Source organism: Syngnathus scovelli, chromosome 16, assembly GCF_024217435.2.
Source record: "Syngnathus scovelli strain Florida chromosome 16, RoL_Ssco_1.2, whole genome shotgun sequence".
Taxonomy (NCBI): domain Eukaryota; kingdom Metazoa; phylum Chordata; class Actinopteri; order Syngnathiformes; family Syngnathidae; genus Syngnathus; species Syngnathus scovelli.
In genome coordinates this window covers 6,968,460-6,989,790 of record NC_090862.1, presented here as the reverse complement: position 1 = coordinate 6,989,790, position 21,331 = coordinate 6,968,460, and the positions used below count along the sequence as shown (strand labels likewise).

General features: G+C 43.8%; 2 protein-coding genes across 2 annotated transcripts; both read left to right on the top strand.

Moving 5' to 3' along the window:
• The first annotated feature begins 9,267 nt into the window (after positions 1 to 9,267).
• Positions 9,268 to 16,035, top strand: notum1a (notum, palmitoleoyl-protein carboxylesterase a). The gene is made up of 11 exons (XM_049745768.2): positions 9,268 to 9,741; positions 11,932 to 11,984; positions 12,097 to 12,192; positions 12,836 to 12,896; positions 12,979 to 13,037; positions 13,117 to 13,219; positions 13,300 to 13,491; positions 13,564 to 13,661; positions 13,743 to 13,890; positions 13,969 to 14,016; positions 14,099 to 16,035. The coding sequence occupies exons 1-11, from the start codon at positions 9,395 to 9,397 to the stop codon at positions 14,400 to 14,402; spliced, it is 1,509 nt and encodes a 502-aa protein (XP_049601725.1). The 5' UTR covers positions 9,268 to 9,394; the 3' UTR covers positions 14,403 to 16,035.
• Positions 16,036 to 16,684: 649 nt separating this feature from the next.
• Positions 16,685 to 18,954, top strand: LOC125984011 (myeloid-associated differentiation marker-like protein 2). Its single transcript, XM_049745780.1, has one exon. The coding sequence runs from the start codon at positions 17,355 to 17,357 to the stop codon at positions 18,264 to 18,266; it is 912 nt and encodes a 303-aa protein (XP_049601737.1). The 5' UTR covers positions 16,685 to 17,354; the 3' UTR covers positions 18,267 to 18,954.
• Positions 18,955 to 21,331: the final 2,377 nt, after the last annotated feature.

Genomic DNA, 21,331 nt, shown 5'->3' with positions numbered 1-21,331 from the left:
ACAGTCACGGGACGAAGTATAACTTACACGTTTGGATTTGGGGGCTTTGAAAGAGACTCGTGGGCTGCACACAACTTGCAGCTGGTGTTGGATCGGATTTTTAAAAATGGATGGACGGGATATGTTTGCATCTCTATTTTCACACGCTTTCCAGCAGGAAGTTCCACCCGTGTTTCTTTGACCTCACCGTGCCGGAGCATCACTGCTTTTCCCTCCCGCATAACCAAAGGGAGCCGCGTTTACGCGTTATCTCTGCCACGGACGTAATCGGCCCGGGTGAAAGGTCAACTCTCCGGCCCGAGACCTGAACCGAACGGACTCACCGTCGACTTCAAAGCTCAGGAGTAGATTGTTGTTTCAAACTCTGGCTATCGTAACGACCGGCGGTATGGATGAGTACGGAGACGGGGAGAATACCTTTGAATAATTACAGCCGACAAAGATCACAGAACTGTGCAGCAACAACAACAAAAAAAAGAAGAACTGCATCGTTTTTATTCTTGCCTTGTTATTCCGCTGGTTGGCGAAACCCAAAACCATGTCAAACATAATGGAAAATATTTGAGGTCTTCTTTTATTAACCGAGAGGGGCTTTGATGTTTGACGTCTTTATTTGTTTTAGAAGAAGAAAGGGAATGGGGCAATATGGCATGCAACCATCTACTTACGGAGCGAGCGAACCACCCCCCCCCCTCCAGAAAAAAAAACAGAGAAAAAAAAAATCTCTGCTCGCTCATTCTACATAATCAATTAAACATCATTATTGGCCGCATCAAAGAGCAGCAAAAAATGATCAAAGTAAAGCGTCTTTTGCTTGAGCACAAACCGCTTCCTGCTACTGTGTCGTCCGGCTCGGGAGCGTATCGCCGGGGAACGCTTTGAAACCACCACTTCTCAAAAAAGACCGAACATCAGTTCAAGTCATTGTTTTGAGAAAGCATTGATTGTTATTTGGAAAAATAGTACTTCATATAAACTCATTCACAGTTAAACTAGATCTTTGACGTCTATAGCCGTCAATGGCAGTGAATGAGTTCATCATAAAAATCCCTCAAAAGCACCTCAATGGGAAAGCTTTTGGTGTAAATGTGAGCTAATTTGCCGTCGTACACCGAGAGTGGCCGTACGTGCTCTGCGTTTTGTTAGGAGCCTCGCAATGACAGCTTCAAGAAAAATCTGGCAAACGCCGTTTCAGCGAGCGGCGGACATAAAACAGCTCCATTTTTGTCAAGACTTGGAAATGGTCGCACCACTCCGATTTAAATCCAGCTCAAGCAGTGAAAATCAAAGCGAACAATATACTTGCGGTACCACTAATGATCACAAGATTTGGACTTGCAATCAAGCGACTGATGAGCTCCGCAGGGTTAAGTGGGAACAAACTTGTCATTTGGCCGTGTTTTATGTGGCTGCGATATGCCGGCGTATGAAAAAAAAATCACGTCCTCAACTCATGTCGCTAAGGCTGGAAAATAAGTTGGCTTGGGTTTTTGACCCAAAGTCGGGAAAGCAGGTCCAAAAAAACATTCCGGTAATCAAAGGCGCAAAACCGCCGAGCTTCTGAAGTGTTTGGGATACTTGGAATGAAAAGGCCTGGCATGTCATGAAGGCAGCTTATGCTTGTTTGGTGTGAAAAAGCAAGAGAGACGCGGCCATTCAGGAAGTAGCATCACCCAAAGTTAAGATTCCGTAAGATTTCATGAAGTACGGTGAACCCCTGTCGATTACTGGAATAGAATCTAGACCGCTGCATTGTAGTCATAGCTTCTTTCCGAGGGCCATTATGACTGTTAACCCAAATAAATGTATGAGCACCTCATATTATATACAGTCAAAGCTACAAAACAAACTGACAAATAACTCCTTTTCAAATCAGACGAATAAAAACTGGTCAAATATTTTTAAAAAAGATATTAAAAGTGAAGACAATTTGCAATTCTAGTAATGACACACGAATTTGATGCACAATTTGTCTTCGCGGGCCACATAAAATGATGTGGCGGGCCGTATCTGGCCCCTGGGCCTTGAGTTTGACACCTGTGATCTCAACCTACCCGCAATGTGGAGACACCAGAAAAACCCGTGCGTACAACCCTAACCCATGGCAGCCCTTTTAAACTGAATCTTGGCCGTCTATATCCGTCAATGGCAGTGAATGAGTTAACTACCTACTGTTGGTTCCATATTGGTCATGCGTACCACCCGATGTGATTCACGGGCTCCCCACTCATCATGCACAAAAGGGCACAACAATATTAGTGTCCTATCCCACCCCATCGCCGCAGTAAAAACGAGAGTAGTCTCGAGCTACTTCTTCTTCTCGCGTGTATATAAAAAAACACAAAGCTGTGTGTATTCCGACAGCTGCAGCCCCGGGTGCCCCTGCAGAGAACAGAAGGAGAGCTTTGAAGATCTTGACCCTCCGGAACAATAAAACGCCATCATCAAACACTTTGCTGACCCTCGGACCCCAGTGTCGACTCGGAGTAATGCATATTAAACTGCGGGGTTCACTCGGACTGAGGCAGATGTGCTTTAAATGGCATCACTGTGAGTAAACTCTAGCGAAAAATAAATAAGCACATTCAGACTTGGCGTGATTAAGGGCAAAAGGATGCTGTTTTATGTTGACCGTGCTGTGGTGCGAGAGGATTCAAAAGGTGATGTGGCACATTGGACTGGTCTTCAAACGCGGGCACACCCATATGGAAATGCGTGGCTCCGAGGTAAAGGCTTTGATGACATAGTGAGTGCCTTGTAGCGCACAAGACGAAGACAAACAAACCGGCGGCTACGACTGCTCTCCAGGTCTGTGTAGATTCTGATGCTGCACTTTCTCTACCCCCTGGGTTAAGAACATAAATAGATTCTTGATCTTATGCAACTTAGCATTAAGATAGAGGCGAAAGGGTAGCGTGGAGCCAGCCACGGTGGCAGCTGGCTCCAAAGGTTCCCCGCCTCTTACCCAGTGCTCATCTTTTAACGTGGCACGCGAGGAAGCCGTGTCGACAGCCCGGTTTTGAGCTCAAGAGGGGGGTCAGGAGTCAAGCACTTCCTCCTGACATGAAAGCACACCTTGCCCTTGGTATCTATGTTCCGCCCTCCCGATCCAATCCCCGCAGCCCCCAAATCATCTGTACCGACATAATCTGGGACCAAACAAAAGCCATGTGTTAATTAGCTTTGAAGGCGTAATGACTTCAGGGCCACGGACATTTCATTTCAAAGCGACGGCCCGAAAACGGCTTGAGATGCGTAGCAGTCGTCCTCCCCTCTACCTGCCTTCGGTTCACAGGAATAAATATTGTTTTGCCTCCCGTCCTCTGCCGTGTCTAATCTGGTGCCACGGGGACGCCTCGCTCTGGCTTTGGTGGGGCTCTTGAAATAAGTAAAGAGAAAGTTCTGACACGTGAGAATTGGCTCTACACCTGTCCTCCAGATGTGAGGGTGCTCACGTTGATGGAATTTGGATTTATTCTTCAAGGGTTTTCATCCAGGACAACGGATTGTTGTTGTACATAAAGGACAAGCAATTAAGACAATATTAATTTGTACAAAGGTCATGTTTTGTATTTCTTAAAAATTTAGAAAACTCAAGAACTTCAAGTCATGTCGCAGTTCCAGGCTCTTAATACCACAGAAAGCGCCACATTGAACGCATCAGACACGCTATCCACTTGTATGGCTATGGTTAAAAGACAAATTGTACTCAAAGAGCAGACTGATAATTGACCAAAGCAACCAAGTGGAGACTCTTGAACATCACAATTACTGCGTCCAACTTTTACAAGTGGTTCCCTCTGGTTCCAGTGATATCAATTCTGACGAGAGGAAAACCTGAGAGCCAATGTTCTCATTAGTCACCGCCCCAAAAAACAAGATGACACGTTCCGAGGAACGTCAATGAGTAAAGCCTGAGTAACTCTTCCTTCTCGACCACTTTCTTCCTGCCGAAGGAGAAAGGGAGGCAAGCACATTTCAAAACAAGATAGGTTACCTTTTTCTGAATAAATGTTTCCACTGACCGAGCCAAGGTGACCGCGAAAAAAAAAAAATCTTCTCGGAATCAACGGTTTAGGTTGGCTCTTTGTGAAAAACATTTCCTCCACCTCGGTGGCTTTAGAACACCTCGAGTCTGTGTTTGTAATTAGATCGCGCAATGATAATCATACCTACTGGTGGTTTTGCGAGAGGATGTGCGCTGGAGAACATCAAAGAGTTTGACATGAATCATGCACCGTCCATCCCACTTCAACCTCTCCACGGTCCTTCTCGACATCCTCTCATCTGAGAATAAACAAACATGCTCTCTAATCCCTTCAAACCGTTTCTTTTTTCCCTTTGGAAAACTCCACAAGCCGGTCATCGTACTTCAGACACCTCTTAATCCTGAAGACGACCAACCTTATGATGTGGGAGGCAGGTAAAAGATAGATAGTGATCCGGTAAAGCAGATACACGGAGTTGAGACGGGAGCACGGTTATAAATATCCAAAGCACACTGCAGTTTCCTCCAAAAACAAACACTTTCAGATACTGCCTTGTAATTTATCACAGCTTACTCTTCTGTGGAAGACGAATCAAAGGAAAGGACCGACGAAGCAGAAAGATGGAAGTGTTATTTTTTTCCCCGTCCTGTTTTATAATCTCGTCTGATAATAAGCGATTCTACCAGCAACAATGCGGTTCCTCTCCCACATTTCATAACATAGCTAGACCATACAAACAGCCCTAATTGAGATTTAACCCATGGATCTCAGGCATATGAGGTAGCCATGCTAACCGCTAGCCCACCTTGCTAACAACTAGCCCACCATGCTGCTCCAGAAGTTAACCAATCTAATACTTTTCCATCAAAACCAATAAAACAGTGAACTGTCACACATATCAAATAAAATCAAGCACAAACGTAATGTAAAACGTTAAATCGCAACATACGCATTCTAACTTTTGATTCAAAGCGACAAGCATGTGGCAACCAGCCAGTTGGCCACCAGCCAGTTAGCATGAGAAGATAACGTAGCTTCACTCGATGCGTCTCGTCAAATTATTACAAACAGATGGACGACACCAATCACGGGAGATTTAAAGCAAAGTCCTTTGTTCACGAAATGTTGGTCACTACTGGCTCTGATTTAGATTCCTATCAAGCTAACAGCATTGGAATCAAAACAGGAAGTAGAAAGCTACCCCCAAAACAACTGAGGTATTTTTAAAGATTATTTTTTTGCCAAGCTTTAAATTACACAGCTATATAACGTTTGGTGACAGTAGTAGCAAAGTAAGATGTTTGTCCCCCTACATATCAAAGTTCAAAAACTTTTTTGCCCCAAATATGAAAAAGTTCATTGAACGACACTGCTGCTAACTGTGACTGTCGATATTCTGTGTACGCAAAACATGCTAACGCGTGCGTCAGATGTCAAGAAGACGGCGGCAATGATGGTTTAAGATTCCTCTAGGGAGGGGAAAAAAACGAAAGAAAAAAGAAATCAGAGGCCTGGAAGAGCCCACGGAAAGTAATCAAGTAGCAGAGTGATGTCACGCTGATGAAAAGCCGCCTGTCAGACAGTTGGCGACGACGGTTGCTCTTTGGCAAACCACGTCAGCTGCTGTACACCCCCGCCCAAAAAAAATGACATCAAAGCAGGTAGCACAAAAGCTGGCACTGATCTTTGTCTTCTTTGATTACAGTAGCTTCATCTTTCGCCTGTCTGGATAAAAGAAAACGGCTGCTTGGTGTTAAGAAAGTGTCCAGGATAATGAAGCACAGCATGTAGTCATTCATGGTGGCCACCGGGCCAGCTCAGAGCGTCCGCAGATGACAAATTCTCACCAAAGCTCTCAAGCAAATATTTGAATCCTGACTCGGTGAAGTCTTCCCGAGGCATTAAAAACTCAACAGAAATTACGCTTAGATTTTAAAGAGAGCCGTACATAGATATCGATAGAATAGATTGCTTTCATCTTGTTGACTAAATTCAAGATGAAAAATTTCAAAGTGACCTTTGCATCGCATCGTTTCGAAGCAACAGCCGGCATTCTGCGTCCGTGAACAACAAACAGCTGACCGCAGAGCCCCCTAATGCAAGCTGTCCGGTCTTGAAAGACTTGGCTCCTATCAAGCGGGGGGCATCATCTGCAACCAATAGATGGCCCCCTCTTACGAAATGAGAGCCTGCTCGACAGATGTCTCCTGCCTCACTTACTCTCTCGTGCTCCCCATTTGCATGCACATCTTAGATGGCACCTCTTGATTTAAGTCAGGATCAAGGTCGTCCAGCATCTCTCTGGCTAATGTCAGGGACATGTGGTGAAGGCACATGAAAGGAGCTCAACGGTGCGTTAACGGCCGGAATCTCTCTACATGTTTGTTTTGGGTGGCTTTGGACAATAGCTTCAACGTGAAATTTAGGGGACCCGTATCTGGAGTTCAGCCACGAGGTGACGTCCAACAGAAGCTCAGTGTTCCGATGGCCTTGAAGTGCATTTAAGTTCTTAGAGGGATTTTCTATTTTTAATTGGTTGTATACAATTTTTTGGGTCTCTAGAGGTTGGGCCCATTCAAGAACCGAATAAATCTATTCAGACTAGGTCTGACAATATGGCAACGAGCTAATCTACGTAATCCCGCCCACGCCGACTTCATTTGCTCATGATCATTTTCATGCAAAGGTCGGAGTCCAGTAACAGTGAACACCTGACTAATTCAGCATTTGTGAATTAGGCACCGATTTTTGATGTGACCTGTCCTCTGTCACTTAAGACAATCTTTTCAATGATTGACTTTAGAATTGCTAAATTCTAAATGTTCCAATAACAAAATTCACTGACTGGACTGATTAATTGCATTGATTACTCAGCAGTATGGAAGAGTCCCACAATCCCCAAGGCACTTTGTTCCATTCTTGTTTTGTGTGGTTTGTGCTCTCAATTGAAAAGAATTTAAAGGAACTCCTCCATGAAACATAAATGCTTTATGGATGGTGCTCTCCGCTTTGTTCTCCCATTGAGGACCTCCACCTGTTTCTGATGATTTGAGCCAGAGCCTGTCCCTTTCAAGAGGCTGATCCCTCCTGATCTCTTTGATGTAACCTGACCTAACAGTTCCAACTCGCCGCACTCGACGGACCACGCCGGACGGACCCTCGATGACAACAGCATGTGCGCATCAACGCTAACAGCCGTGCCGAGACGGATGATGGAGGTGTGCGAGCGGAACCGCCGTTGTGGGGGTGCGCGGCAACGGTCGCATGATCACCTCTTGCCAGCGCGGTTTTAAGCAGTAAAACCTGCGGATCTGCAAGGGGCACATGCAACTGATCGGAGATGAAAGAGTCGAGGCTTTGACTTTCACAGGAGGCCTGGCGTTGGGGCGGGGGGCTCCAGAGCCGGGAGAGGGCACGGGGGCGCTTCTAAGGGACTGCAATCAGAACAGCTGGGTCATTTTCAAATGACCTAATTCCAGGATTAATCCCTGCCGACTTGTATGGTTACATTTGTGTTTGTGGTACAAGCAGACAACGGGAGGCGGTGGCCCTGGGGCGGACTAAAAAGGAACAAGACAATTACAGGGGCCTAATACAGAGGGGCCTAATACAAGGAGTTCAAATAAGGTACGCAGGCAAGTGTTTTCCCAAGAATACCTAATTTTATCAGCGGAGAGCAATTTGATTTAGCTCGGAACAGATCAGGCAATTTCTCTGAAACCGTTCCCAGAGTTCACAGTTTCCCAAATGGCTGCAAAGCGTAGTAACAGAGATATAAACCCACCGGCCGTGATCCGAGTGTGAAGTTTAACACCCGAGACGCGATGTCCACGCCTCTTTGTGTCGAAAGCAATTGTCCTCGTCACCGTGCATCTAATTATCCTAGTGAGGTTAGCCGAAACAGTTGTGTGAACTTGCACTCCAGACAATGTCCCGCTTTGTCGAGTTTCGCCTGAAAAGGACTTTCAAATAAATCCTTGCGCTTTGGTTACGGTTCTTACGTTTTCTGGTTATTTATGTGACAGCATTATAGCGCTACACATAGGCTCGGCATGAAAGCTCAATCATTTCTAGTCATTTTAACTGGTCTTCTGCAGACAAAGATATTTCCTGATACAACTTTCTCTTCAGAAAAACTGGAATGGCCTCAATGTCATGAATCAGTTGCCTCGCAGGCGTCTGCCACTCACGCCGGTGCCTTGGTGGTAGGGCATTTGTCTGAATTGCGATCCATCTGCGAGTGATTTCAGGCTTACATTTTTGGGGATGATGTCAAAGTGACTCGACTCAATCGGTGACAAAGCCTATACTTCTACAGACCTGATCGCTCCTGCGGGTGAGTCCATCAAATCCATCCTACCTGGCACACAATCATGCAGCCCTGAACGTCATACCCTCAGAGTCAAGGGTGGAGCCTGTCCCAGCTTTCGAAAAACACTTAATGTAGACCAAAATGAAAATGGTCGGAGCGCAATGACATATTCCTACGCCCAGGATGCTTTGCTCAGTTTCAAATATACAGTTGCGCGGGAAAGTTTGGAGAGAGAGTGGGAGATGGTGGGGGTGCGGTGGGGTTGGGGTAAGAGTGATGGCTGCTTTGATCTTTGGAGGCCCTGTCTGGATTAAAAAAAAAAAAAAAGAAAGAAAAAGAAAGAAGGAAAAACAAGCTCCCATCTTAAATTAACAAAACTCACTTTTAGGTGATATGAATATATGTTGTGTCAGAATGGCAAAATGAGATTTTATGGATTTTAAAAAAAGGGAAAAAAAATCTCATTTTTTCTCTCCCCTTTTTAAACGACTAAACTAATCTTACTGAACATAAATGTGCATCTGACGAACACAATGTGTTTCGTCACTTTATAAATCAGTGTTGCGGGGGGGAAATGGGGGATAAAAGAAAAATCCAAATCACTAGCATGGACCGTTTTTCTCATAAATGGCAAAAAAAAAAGAATCTTACTTTAGTATGATGTGTGCATCCGACAAACAAGATGTGTATTGTCACTTCATAATTAATCAATGTTGCAATGGGGTTAACGGGCATTTTAAGGCCAATAAAAGCCACCACATCAAATAGAACATCGTAGATCAAAAGAAGTATGTGTGTGTCTATGCGTGGGTATGTGTGTGTGTGTTTTTTAACTACATAAAAAAAGAGGGTGGTGGTAGGTGGGTGGGTGTAGTTCTGCCACGCTTGAACGTGCTTTGAGTCCTGCCCCGCAGCTGCTGATTGGCTGGACGCGCACCCAAGGGGGGAAAGTTTGAATAAAATTCAAGAGCATGGCACCAACCTCGAGAGGAACGTCTGCGACAATTGCACGGGTCGTCAAACGGAGCTTAAAAGTCAAATTGTTTTGGGGTTGCATCTCAATTAAAGGGGGAAAAAAACTATCGGGATAAATATGACAGCAGTCCGATTCGCCTCATCGTTACTGCCGCTACTCTTGGTCGTGATGCAGTCCGGAGCCGGGCTGTGCGCACGGAGGTTCCGCGGTGGCCGCAACCCGCAACCGCGACGCGCGCCGCCGCCTCCCACATACCGGGCGGCGAGCGGCAACCGGGGTGACGCCACCGAGAGCTTCCCACTGGATTTCACCGCCGTGGAGGAGAACATGGATAACTTCATGACGCAAGTGAAGAACCTGGCGCAGTCCCTGTACCCGTGCTCGGCGCAGAAGCTCGACCACGACATGAAGCTTCACTTTCTGGAGAACGTCTCGGTCACATGCAATGACGGGAGCCCCGCAGGGTAGGTCAAAGAAACTTTGTAAAACATTTGCCTAATGCGTGCGCCAACGTGACCTACAGGTTTAAGACCCTGGAGGAGGATATCCTAAAGTGAGGCTGCAAAAATGGCTACAGTTTATTGCTAACCTGAAATGCCTTTTTATTACATGCAATTATCAATTATGTCGTGCCATCTTTCTTGCTCATCATGAATGTCATAAACCATATAACAGGTTTCTCCTAACTGTGGATCAGGGACCTTCCCATCCTGCGGTCCTTCGGATCGAGTTCCAAAACGCGCGTCCACTGAAACTTTTATTTTGTTGTTTTTGAGTTTTGCCTTGCCCTCCTGGGAGTTTAAGATCAGGGGATGTCTGAGAATATTTGTCATTTTTCACACGTCCTGAGTGTTGTTAGTCACCTAAATGTTGAACAGAGGCTGTGATGTACGGAAGTCAAATTCCTTGTTTGGCACGCTCAAACATGGCGAATAAAAATTCTTGAATCTTGAATCTATAAAATTTTACAGTCAATTCCCAAAGCCAGCCATCTCTCCTGCGAATTTTGTAAAATCTTAAGATCCTTATAGAAAAGTGGTTCCCAACCTGTGGATTGGGGGCCCAAAATTTAATTTAAGTAAAATGTTAAAAATTATTTTTATTGCTCAGCAAATGCTTTTTAGGATCATATTATCCGTTGTTATTAATTCTGTAATATCGGCTTTGTACATTTGTGTATGTACATTGATTGAATGCTTGTTCTTAAAAAGTTTCTAAGATGCATAAATGCAATGCAATGTGGGAAAGAATAACATTTTGCACATTTGTGAAATGCCTGATTAGGTTGCTTCTTCTTGTTCCAATATTTCCAAAGCTAATGTTTTGTTTTTTTAATTCACATGTACAATAATAAAGTAATGTCTGTTTTAATTTGTATGATGTTTAAGATGAAATATGGGACACATATTTTTTTTAAGTCATTCTTTGAATGCATAATGATGTTAACATTCAAGTAAGTAGCAATGTTTTTATTAATGTATTGCTTTCTATGTTATAAAATTGTTATAAGGCCTTTTCAGGGGCTGTTTATGTTTTTTATAAAAGGCTTTAAGTGCCATACTAGATTCCTGAAAAATTATATTTGCATAGATAGCGGCAGTATTATTATTATTTGCCGTGTTACATTCTGGACCACAATGGCGGTGTGCAGACGACTGAAAAGCCGGGGATGATGCGTCGTCTGGCTTCAACAATAATAATTCTGCGTAATTCCTTCTTTAACAGGAGTGCGCTAAAGCGCTAAGCTCTTTAGAGACACAGCAGGAGTAACAGTGGAGAGGGACAGTTCACTGGCAGATGGCCATTTTTTTTTGCATTCAGCACTCTGGTGGTTGTCTGTTAAGATGCTCAATGCAACAGCTCATATTCGCTGACCAAAAAAAAAAAATCCTTTACTATGTGTGGAAATGTAGAATTCAACTAAAGGAATTTGACCCTAGACTTGTTTGGTAATATAAAAAGCTTGGAAGTGAATATGACTAACTGTGGCTTACTATGATAGTATCAAGTCATGAAATCGAGCCAAAGTGTGACTCAGCATCTAAGCAAATGGATTTCTATGCAGTCACTGAAACGTGTTTGGCTGTCACAAGAGTTTAGTCACGGGTAGTTGCCTGTCTCATCGACACACCCGTGATTATTCGCTTCAGAACGTCCGCTTTGCCCAGGAATTTGTTGCATGTGACTACATCGGTCTAAATATCGAGTGAGCGATTTTACGATTAACAATCTAAAATGCCAATCGATTTGGTCATCGGCGTGATATCACCGCCCAAGAATGAGCTCAAAGGAAAATCCCGGTTCTACTCTTCAGCTTGTAAGCAGCATAGGGGCGATTGAGATAAGCAACATCAGTGATCGTCCAATGCTGTCACCTTTTTTGCCATTGCTGCAGGCTGCTGTCACCTTTTTTTCCCCCTGAAGATAGGAATCAACAAAAGCAACAGGATGCTAACATTCAAGATAAGAGTCTGACTTAGTAACAATAGTGTATACGGTATTACAGCAGTTGGTTATCTCCCCAAAGAATTGGAAAGTGAACCATATCAACACTGGAATGTGTCTGTTTAAAATATATTGTCATGCTGGTTGAAAACTAAAAGGTAACTGGAGATTGTACATAACACAATGGTGTATTCTTCAATGTCCCGCAGGTATTACCTAAAAGAATCCAGAGGAAGCAGACGCTGGTTGATATTCCTTGAGGGTAAGTAAAATCCATGTGCCGTATATATCCATGTGTCCACTTTCTATACTGCTCATCCAGAGATGTTTTTTTCAAGAACTATAAATTGAGTCTTTGTGAACCCTCTGTGCAGGCGGCTGGTACTGCTTCAACAAAGAGAATTGCGACAGCAGATACGAGACCATGAGGAGGCTGATGAGCTCGTCCAAGTGGCCGCAAACAAAAACAGGTCAGCCTCACCTCACCTGTCTGGAATCATTTCCAAACAAACACTTGACCTCAAAGTCTTACACCATGAGGAACAACATCTAATCTCAATGGCGCTTATGGTTTCTACCAAGTGGGTCGTAACCTGAATCCTCAGGTTAACCATTTCTGAGGTCACTATTAAATGAATTCCTACCAAGTACTCACAGAATGACAGCAAACTAGAAACACCAAAGCGTCAGATGAGTCTGCTTTATTGGATTGCTGTCAATTTGGCGGACCCATGTGAAACAACGCTGACGCAATTGAATCAGTTCATGTAGACAAGATGGCAAAGTCACGGTGACTCAGATGATTCAGTTGATCAGTCGACCAGATTCAATTGGGGACTCACAGCTAGATGATTTCGTTAGATCAGTTCACTAACTCGAGGTGGAAGACCAACTTCCAGGTGAATTTTGCAGAAATGCAAACACTGACCTTGCTCGACTGTTCAGACTGTGAGCAAATGTCGACCTGGCGCCCGTAGCTCCAAGAGCGTGGACGCCTCCGTCTCTCATTGCTGTGTAATAACTATAATTCATGTGGTAATGACGATGATGAGGAAGAGGATGTGTCTGGGAGTGCCGGAATGGCTAATGATACATGGCGATTTGTCTGCACAGGCACTGGGATCCTGTCTCCACTGCCGGAGGAAAACCCTCACTGGTGGAACGCCAACATGGTGTATGTTATGGTGTTCATGTTTTTTTTAATTCTTTCAAATCACAGGGTTCAACAACCAATGACTTTAATTTCGTCTGTACAGGTACATCCCATACTGCTCCAGCGATGCGTGGAGTGGCGCCACTGCCAAGACAGAACACAGTAAGTCGTTACTGGATGTTCGAAATCACGAAGAGAAACAAACTCCAAATTCCTTGTGTTGTTTTTCTGTGGCGTGCAGGTGGCTACGCTTTTATGGGCTCATTGATAATTCAAGAGGTCGTTAAAGCCTTGCTTAAAAAGGGTCTGGAAAACGCCAAGGTTCTGCTCCTAGCCGGGAGCAGGTAAGTTCACAAGTGAAACCGGGTGAATTTTCCAAACAGTGCTGTGATCATTAATCAGAATCCGTCGCATCTGCATGCAGTGCCGGTGGAACGGGGGTTCTGCTGAATGTGGACCGTGTGGCGGAGCTGCTGGAGGGTCTGGGACACACTGGGATACAAGTGCGCGGCTTGGCCGACTCTGGCTGGTTTCTGGACAACAAGCAGTATGACTTCACGGACTGCTTGGATGCAGTCAGCTGTGCCCCCACTGAGACCATCAAGAGGGGCATCAAGTAGGCATCCAGAGTGTAACCGTCACCAGTTTCACAAATTGGTCACTGATCTATATTTGATCTTATCACCAGGTATTGGGGAGGAGTGGTACCGGAGAAATGCAAACAAGCCCATGAAGGAGAGGAGTGGAATTGTTTTTTCGGCTACCGAGTCTTTCCGTCCATAAAAAGTACGCTTCGGTATCACGTATCCACAGAAACATAGAGTACATGATCGGTTTGGTTTAACGAATGTATCTGCCAATTTCCAGGCCCAGTCTTTGTGGTCCAGTGGCTTTTTGACGAAGCCCAGTTGACAGTAGACAACATTCAGTTGACAGGCCAGCCAGTGCAGGAAGGCCAGTGGCGTTACATCCAAAATCTGGGTATTGAGCTGAGGAACACCCTCAAAGATGTACCGTAAGTTACAGGCCAGAAAAGGAAAATTAAATTTTGGCATTTACAAATTTGCCTGATTGAAAATGCCTTTGGTTGTAGAGCTATGTTCGCCCCAGCATGCCTCTCACATGAAGTCATCACAAGAAAGTGAGTTTAAAGCGCTACACATACAGTTCTGCTGGATTTTCTTGTGAGTTGACAGCGCCCTCTTGTGTCTGTTGTCTCGCAGCTACTGGACGGACGTGCAGGTTAAAGGCACTTCCTTGCCTCGGGCACTTCACTGCTGGGACCGCAGTCTCCATGACAACAGGAACAACAAAGCCCCGCCCAAAGGTTGCCCTGTCCATTTGATAGACAGCTGCCCGTGGCCGCACTGCAACCCCACCTGCCCCACCATCCGAGACCAGTTCACAGGCCAAGAAATGAACGTGATCCAGTTCCTGATGCACATGGGATTTGATGTGCAAAAGATGGCCCAGCAACAGGGCATGGACCCCAGCAAACTACTGGGCATGCTGAGCAGTGGCAGCTAAAGAGACTCGTACAAAGCAACAAACCAACAAAAACCACACTTAACAGTATCTTCAAGCTAAAGCCCATGTAGGGTTGTGGCAGGTCTCTCTGGCCAGTGTCCACACCTGATACCTCCTACCACTCTCTCTACCTTAGTCTTCCCCCTTATGACATCCCGTTTACTGTTGTACCTCAAGACAAAAAAAAACAACAACAAAAAAAAAACTCAAACAAAACAGATTTCAGCAGATAGTGGCGGGGGATGTTTACTAAAACGCAGATGAGGAAGAGGTCTTATGCATTTATTTGTAAAAATGCAATCCTGGAATAGTATTGAACTATAATACCCATATATGGTGTTTGAAATCAAATTAATTGCCAAGATCAATTAACCAAGGCAGGAAGTAACAAATCGAGTAGCTCCCCAGATTGCATATTGTGGCATGACCACATGTCGGAGTCTACTGAACTCAGAACTCCTTTACAATGCAGATAAATTCTTAGGACAATCTGCTTCGGTGCAGCTGTACTTCTGAGCTGCTGTTTTGGTTAGCAACTGCGTTATATGAGTGTCTATGAAATGATTACGGAGGACTACGGGGTCAAGTGCTGTAGACAAATATTCAAACGTGAAATACAGTTTAGGGTTCTCTGATGCTTTGTTTCACATCAGCATCCTTCCCCATAAACTGAATTGAACCACCAACACTGCTACTTAGTACATCTTGAGGGATTTTAGGGTCATCATGACAACGTGACAAACACACACACACCACAGTGCCATTTAATATAAAGTGTACCTCTTGAATCAGCACAAGTGGAACAACACACAAGGCCCAAAGAATATACTATAGTTGGCTCTTCGCTAGTTTTACGAGTTCTCAGATCAATGCATTTAAAGGGAGAAAATGTGTATTGTACATGGTTAGTGTGTTTGTATAGGTTCTTTCAGTTCAAGTGTTTGTCACTCCATGCTTATTTCATAATAGAGATCACCTTTTAATATAATGGGAATGCTGTATGGGCTGGTGTCTTTCTATGGACGTATTTCCTCACGCCGACTACAGAAGGAATGGTATTACTAATTGTAATTTTATTCTGTAACATATTTTTAACAGGAGAAACTCGAACTACATTGGTTATTTACATATTTATTTTGTTATGTAAATCATATTTATAAGTGCTATTTTTTTTCGCAGAGAAGTGATTCTTTGTAAAATTGTAAATACATGGCTGTTTTTTCCCCTCTTTGTGTTGACTGCATGTCTTTGTATTAGACCCAAAAGAAACGACACAAAATATAAATACAACGGAAAAAAAACCCTGCTCTCTTATTTTTTCAAATACATATTAATTTGATGAATTATAGCTTCTTTTTTTTAACCTTGTCAGACAAATTTGAGATTAGCATACGACCACCAAAGGATTATCAGTGTAAAAATGCACAGATAGTGGGACGTTTTGATTTGAAGTTTTTAAAGATTTGGCCCAGTTTTGTCCAAGTTGTTAAGTTGCTTATTAGCCATGGAATTTTGCCATGCACTGGTATGATAGTTTTACGCAGGCTAAAACGGTTGCTAATGAGGTGTTAGTTAGCGCTGGTATGTTAGCTAGGTACCGTGACAATTAATAAAGGACCTCCACTGTAAAATACACTGGTAGTTGTTGATTTTTATTTCACACATTTCCTGTGGTCCTTCAAGTTAGCTTCTTCCTGTTGTATTAGCCTACGTAGCTAGATTTGGATTATTATTAGCTATCACAGTTAGCACACAAGCTAATAAATTTGGCCACACTGTACGTATGTTAGCCGTTAGCATCCTAACAAAACACAGTAAAGTTAATTTTAAAATGCAAAGGATTTTCTCATAACTACAGTGTAGTGAGCTGGAAAATTATGTGTCCTGTTTTAACTGCGCATTGTTGCTCGACTATTTTGTAGTTTCGCCAAACCGATTTCTGTTTCTATGCAGGGAAAGACTTGCACCTTTAAGCTGTTTATCTTCACACATTTATGAAAACATAGCAGCAGCGTGAGCGATTTCTTCATAGGATTTCTCTGTACTCAATGTCAATCCAACAAGGAAGACTACAAATATCACAAGTACAGTAAGTATTTTTGGAAACTACTAATTCACGTTCAACTTCCTAGCTTAAATCTATCACTGCTTCTGTGTAATTTTCCCGTTGGATCGTGTGTAATTTCTGTCTCTAATGGGCGTCTCGGCCTTCCGCCCTGTCATTACACGGTGTATAAATGCCAGTTCCTTATGGCAGGAGCTCTGACTCAGCCTCCCAAGAAAGACGACTCCCCTACCGCCTGCCACATGTAGCCTCCCACACTGCTGTGGAATACAGAGCCGCTATTTATAGTGCTAGCCGGGGGCCTGCAACCCTGGGCATGGCTGCAACTTTCATTTAAACAGCCATCCTGAGCTATACACCACGACACGCGGTCAGACGAAAGACAAACGGTGACGAAGTAGGACGACCGAATTTTCAGAGTTTTTCGATGGCGGGCTACAAAGAGGACGTAGAGGAACTTGACTGACAGGACCACAAACATCTGCACCTGTTTGTCAATGAAGGCTATTGTTGGATTCACCGATATGATCCGAGGAAGGCTTACGGAACAGGACTGACCTTGAAATGATCTGGAGAAGTTTTTAGGAGAGCAAGCCAAGAAAGATTTTGATGGCCAGATTTTGACAAACCTCAAGGTATTTGACGCCTCTGCTGTATTACTTAAAGAGAAGTACAGCAAATCTGAGGTAACTTCTTTTCATTTTACACGACATACTTTAAGTTACAGAGTCTTCTTTAAAGGCTTCTTGGGAGTGAAGCTGTAATGCCAGCTCTGAGGGAAACAAACTCTTGTAATTAGGGTCTACCTATAAAAAGCAACCAAGAACGAGGCTGAGACTGTTTCCGAAAGGATTTCAACTGTTATCAGGGTCCAACGTTCATACGTGATGGATGCTCACGGTGGACACTACCTGGACAAAAAGGCCGTATTGTCACCTTTAGGTGCGGCGCGAATGTGCCAACTGCTCTTTGGCTCGGCCATCATCGCCCTTGTGTCGCACAACGCAGGCTACAGCGCCACCTATGGATACTTCTGCATGTTTACGTGGTGCTTCTGCTTTGCTGTCACCCTGGTGATATTCAGCCTGGACATCACACGACTCCACGTCTGCATGCCCATCTCGTGGGACAACTTGACGGTGGCTTTCGCCATGCTGGCGACACTCATGTATATCACTGCCTCCGTGGTGTACCCCGTCTACTTCCTGGATGTGGACTGCCCCGACGAGGGCTGTGAGGAGCAAGCCTACCGCATTGCCGTAACCGTCGTCTCCAGCGTCTGCGTCTTCCCGTACGCCGCCGAAGTGTTCATAACTCGCGCCAAACCGGGCGCCGTGGTGGGATACATGGCAACGGTGTCCGGTCTGCTCAAGGTGGTCCAGGGATTTGTGGCCTGCATTATTTTCGGAGCGTTGGACAATTACAGCGAGTACGAAAACTACGCGGCCACTGAGTACTGTGTGGTGGTGTACAGTCTGTGCTTCTCCATCACTGTGCTTGTGATCATGGTGACAATATCTGGCAGGACGTCTTCCCTACGGTTCGCATTTGATCGCTTCGTCGTCGTCTACACCTTCATGGCTGTGATTCTCTACCTCAGCACCGCACTGGTTTGGCCCATCTTCAGCTTTGATAAGAAGTACAGCGTGACGATGCGTCCGGAGGTGTGTCCGCGTGGAAAATGCCCTTGGGACAGCAAGATGGTGGTAGCCGTGTTCACCAACGTCAACCTCATTCTTTACTTTGTTGACCTGATCTACTCACAAAGGATTCGCTTCATCTCCAATGCTGCTGTCTGAATGTCCATATCAGATATTTGTTAGGGATCATTCTTTTTCATCTGCTGACTATGCCCACCGCCAAGAAGGGGGATGTGACATCATGACAATCGGGCCAAATTTAAAAGTCTTGCAAGCTGATGTCTCGGAAAGATTTTCCTGACAGATTAACAAGAATTCATATTTGAGACTCTTTTGTGATTAAGGGCTATTAATTGATTTCATTTGAAATATTTTACCTGATTCTCATGCTGGTTACGCTAAGTGCTTGTTAACGTTTCTAATAAGTTGATAAGTTTATTGATACTCTGGATGCTGCTTCTCACAGCTCAGAGTTTATTACATAACCATACTGCACATAAATGTTGCCTTGGTCATGATTACAATATCAGTATTGCGCCATTACGGCTAAGTTTGAACAAATGGACTGTGTATGTAATTATAAAACTAAAGGCATATGTCGTTTGGATATACACATAATACTTTGCACTGAGCCTTTTCCATTTGGGCTCCCTCATCATTTTTCTGTAACCCTCCTGTCAAACTTTCATATTAGCATAATTTTTTTTCTGCTATCCACTGAATGTTTACGCTATTGTGTTTCTGAATGCAGTCGATTGTCTATAGTATTGATTTTAGTATTTATATAACCATTTCCTTTTCTGTAGGGTATTTGTCAATACCAATAAATTATAACATTGACAAAGAACCTGAATCTTTATTATCATTTATTGGGATTTTTAATGATCTATTCTATTCCAATAATCCCTTCTTAAAATCTTTATTATTATACTACTACTATTACTTTACTAGAAAGTAAAAGTAAGTATTGGTGGAATTAATTGTTGCGTACAGTGAGTGTATGTTATTACTTGAATTGATATATTGGTGCAATTTATATTTGCTCCTATTGCATTCATGTTGGAGTAAATGCCACGTAGGATTTTATGGTTGGACACAATTTCACAAGGGACTGCCTGGGAAACAAACTTCCATATTATATACTATATATTTTTTTTTTGGGAGGGGGGAGATTCTCACAGGCATGTATGTCTGGTTAGGTTGTGTTTGAGTAAATTAGCAAAACAAAATCGTTAGCTCACTAGCTATGGTCAATTTAATAGCATGCTTTAGAAGTGGACACCATTAATTTGATCAACAGAAAATTGATTGGCCATGCAGTCACTCAATAAACATGTAACTCGGTTTTGAATCAACTTACCTGTTGAAATGTAAATCACTGCTGACGTTTCAGCTTCCTTTCAAAACATGTACGTCGTGTAACATTTTTCTGACTGACACCTCAAACATTCAAACTATAGCAGTTAGTCATTGGTTCTTTACAACATCAGCTCTTTTTATCATTTTGTACCAGTTCTGGCAGACTATTATGTTTTTGTTTTTTTACTAATGTTCTTGCTATCATCTTCCATGCCCAAGTTCACTTTCCCATATTCCACGCAAACGTATTTATTTTCTCTCTCCAACTTCCAAAATGCCGCACATCATTCATTGTTAATCATACAAAAACCTCAGACAAACATCAAGCAGTTCAAGAAAACATCAGGCGGTAGTTACAATTATAAACCATCATTTAGAGCCATTGAGCCATATGTATCGTCTACGAATGTTATTAAAACACATTCCCCAAAAAATTCCAATAAGATAAATTGTACAAGTAAAGTGATTTCTATATTAGAACTTTTGCATTTTAATCAATGATTGTGTGTATGTAAATGTATGCTTGTGCACCTTAATCAATGAAATATGAGCATATTGATTTTCTAGCTAACAGGGACTCTGGAACCTATTTTCCACACCACCCAACAATGAGTGCAAAGCCAAAATACAAAGTCGTGCTTGACCCTCAAGTGATGTCACCTGCACTTGCTGCTGACTCTTTTCACCTTCGGGCACATGAAAAAACAGGAAATTGAAAGCAACAACTTAACTGTTGACAGCTGAGTACTCAAACGGATTGGCGACTGGAGTCAGACTTGATTTTAAGATCGGGTTAGGGTTTCAAATCAGGGTGATGCAGGGTTGTCCGTATTGACGCTTGCAGAGGAGGATGACGCTCTTGGCTGCTTTTGCCGGCTAGCAGATGTCATCCGGCAGCCAGGGGAACAAAATAGTTCAGAATGAACGCCAGCAAATTGAATTCCCTCCCCGCCAAGTTCTCTGATGGAGAACGGACGCGTATCGACAGCAGCGACGGTGGTGCGCTCGCCGCTCGATGATATTAACAGAGAGTGTAAAAAGGCACGACGCGGGCAACCGGGAGCGGCCCACGTCGTTCCAAATGGACCGCGGGCAAGCGGCGCTTTCCTTTGGCCTATTTGTCTTTGTCCGTCAACACGCTTGACATTGTCCCTTGATCAATAAGCACGCGGCAAAGTAGTCAACATGACTAATGTGCTCATTTAGGACCTTTAGCACTTATTGATTGAGAAGAGACCCGTGTCCTTGAACTGCACTCACACTTGTTTATATGCAGAGTGCTAATGTTACTTTTTAGCGCTACAACCGCACGATGGCGTGAACTGGTTGTCGGCAGACGCTCGGCGGGTCCTCAAAGGTAATTACAGCCATCCTTGAAGGCTTCTGCTCAATAGCGTGCACGATGCCAAGAACACCACGCTGACGTTTTCAAGCTAGCCGTGGCCAAGCATGGCAGAAAAAAACGTGCTGCAAGCCAAAATAGAAAAACAGCCAACAATTGAAATCATCAAACATTCTGCACACACACATATATTACCTGTCTACATGTGTTGCACCACCATTTGTGTTCAAATAGCTCTTGTTTCAACAACAGTGAAGCGTAATGTTAACATGTCACTGTTAACATGTCACTGGCTAATTTCAACGGGTGTCAAAACAAGATGTGATTTTTTTTTTTATCGTGTGAGACAGCAATCAACCTTGGGAAGCTTCCGCAGTCAATTTCACTCGCAAGCGAAAAGCTCATTTCCTTGCTATTCATTCCCTTTGTGGAGTGACCTCTGTGGACCCCAAATTGGACCCAGCTGGGGCCCCTAGGATGCGCCCCCTTCGCACATTGCAGCACTCTCCGAGACGCAAACATT

Excerpts from the sequence above, each read along its gene's own strand:
- notum1a (XM_049745768.2), top strand. The coding sequence starts at position 9,395 with ATGACAGCAGTCCGATTCGCCTCATCGTTACTGCCGCTACTCTTGGTC. Across the intron at positions 11,985-12,096 it reads CTGGTTGATATTCCTTGAGG|GCGGCTGGTACTGCTTCAAC; the intron begins GTAAGTAAAATC and ends CCCTCTGTGCAG. Across the intron at positions 13,891-13,968 it reads AACACCCTCAAAGATGTACC|AGCTATGTTCGCCCCAGCAT; the intron begins GTAAGTTACAGG and ends CTTTGGTTGTAG.
- LOC125984011 (XM_049745780.1), top strand. The coding sequence starts at position 17,355 with ATGGATGCTCACGGTGGACACTACCTGGACAAAAAGGCCGTATTGTCA.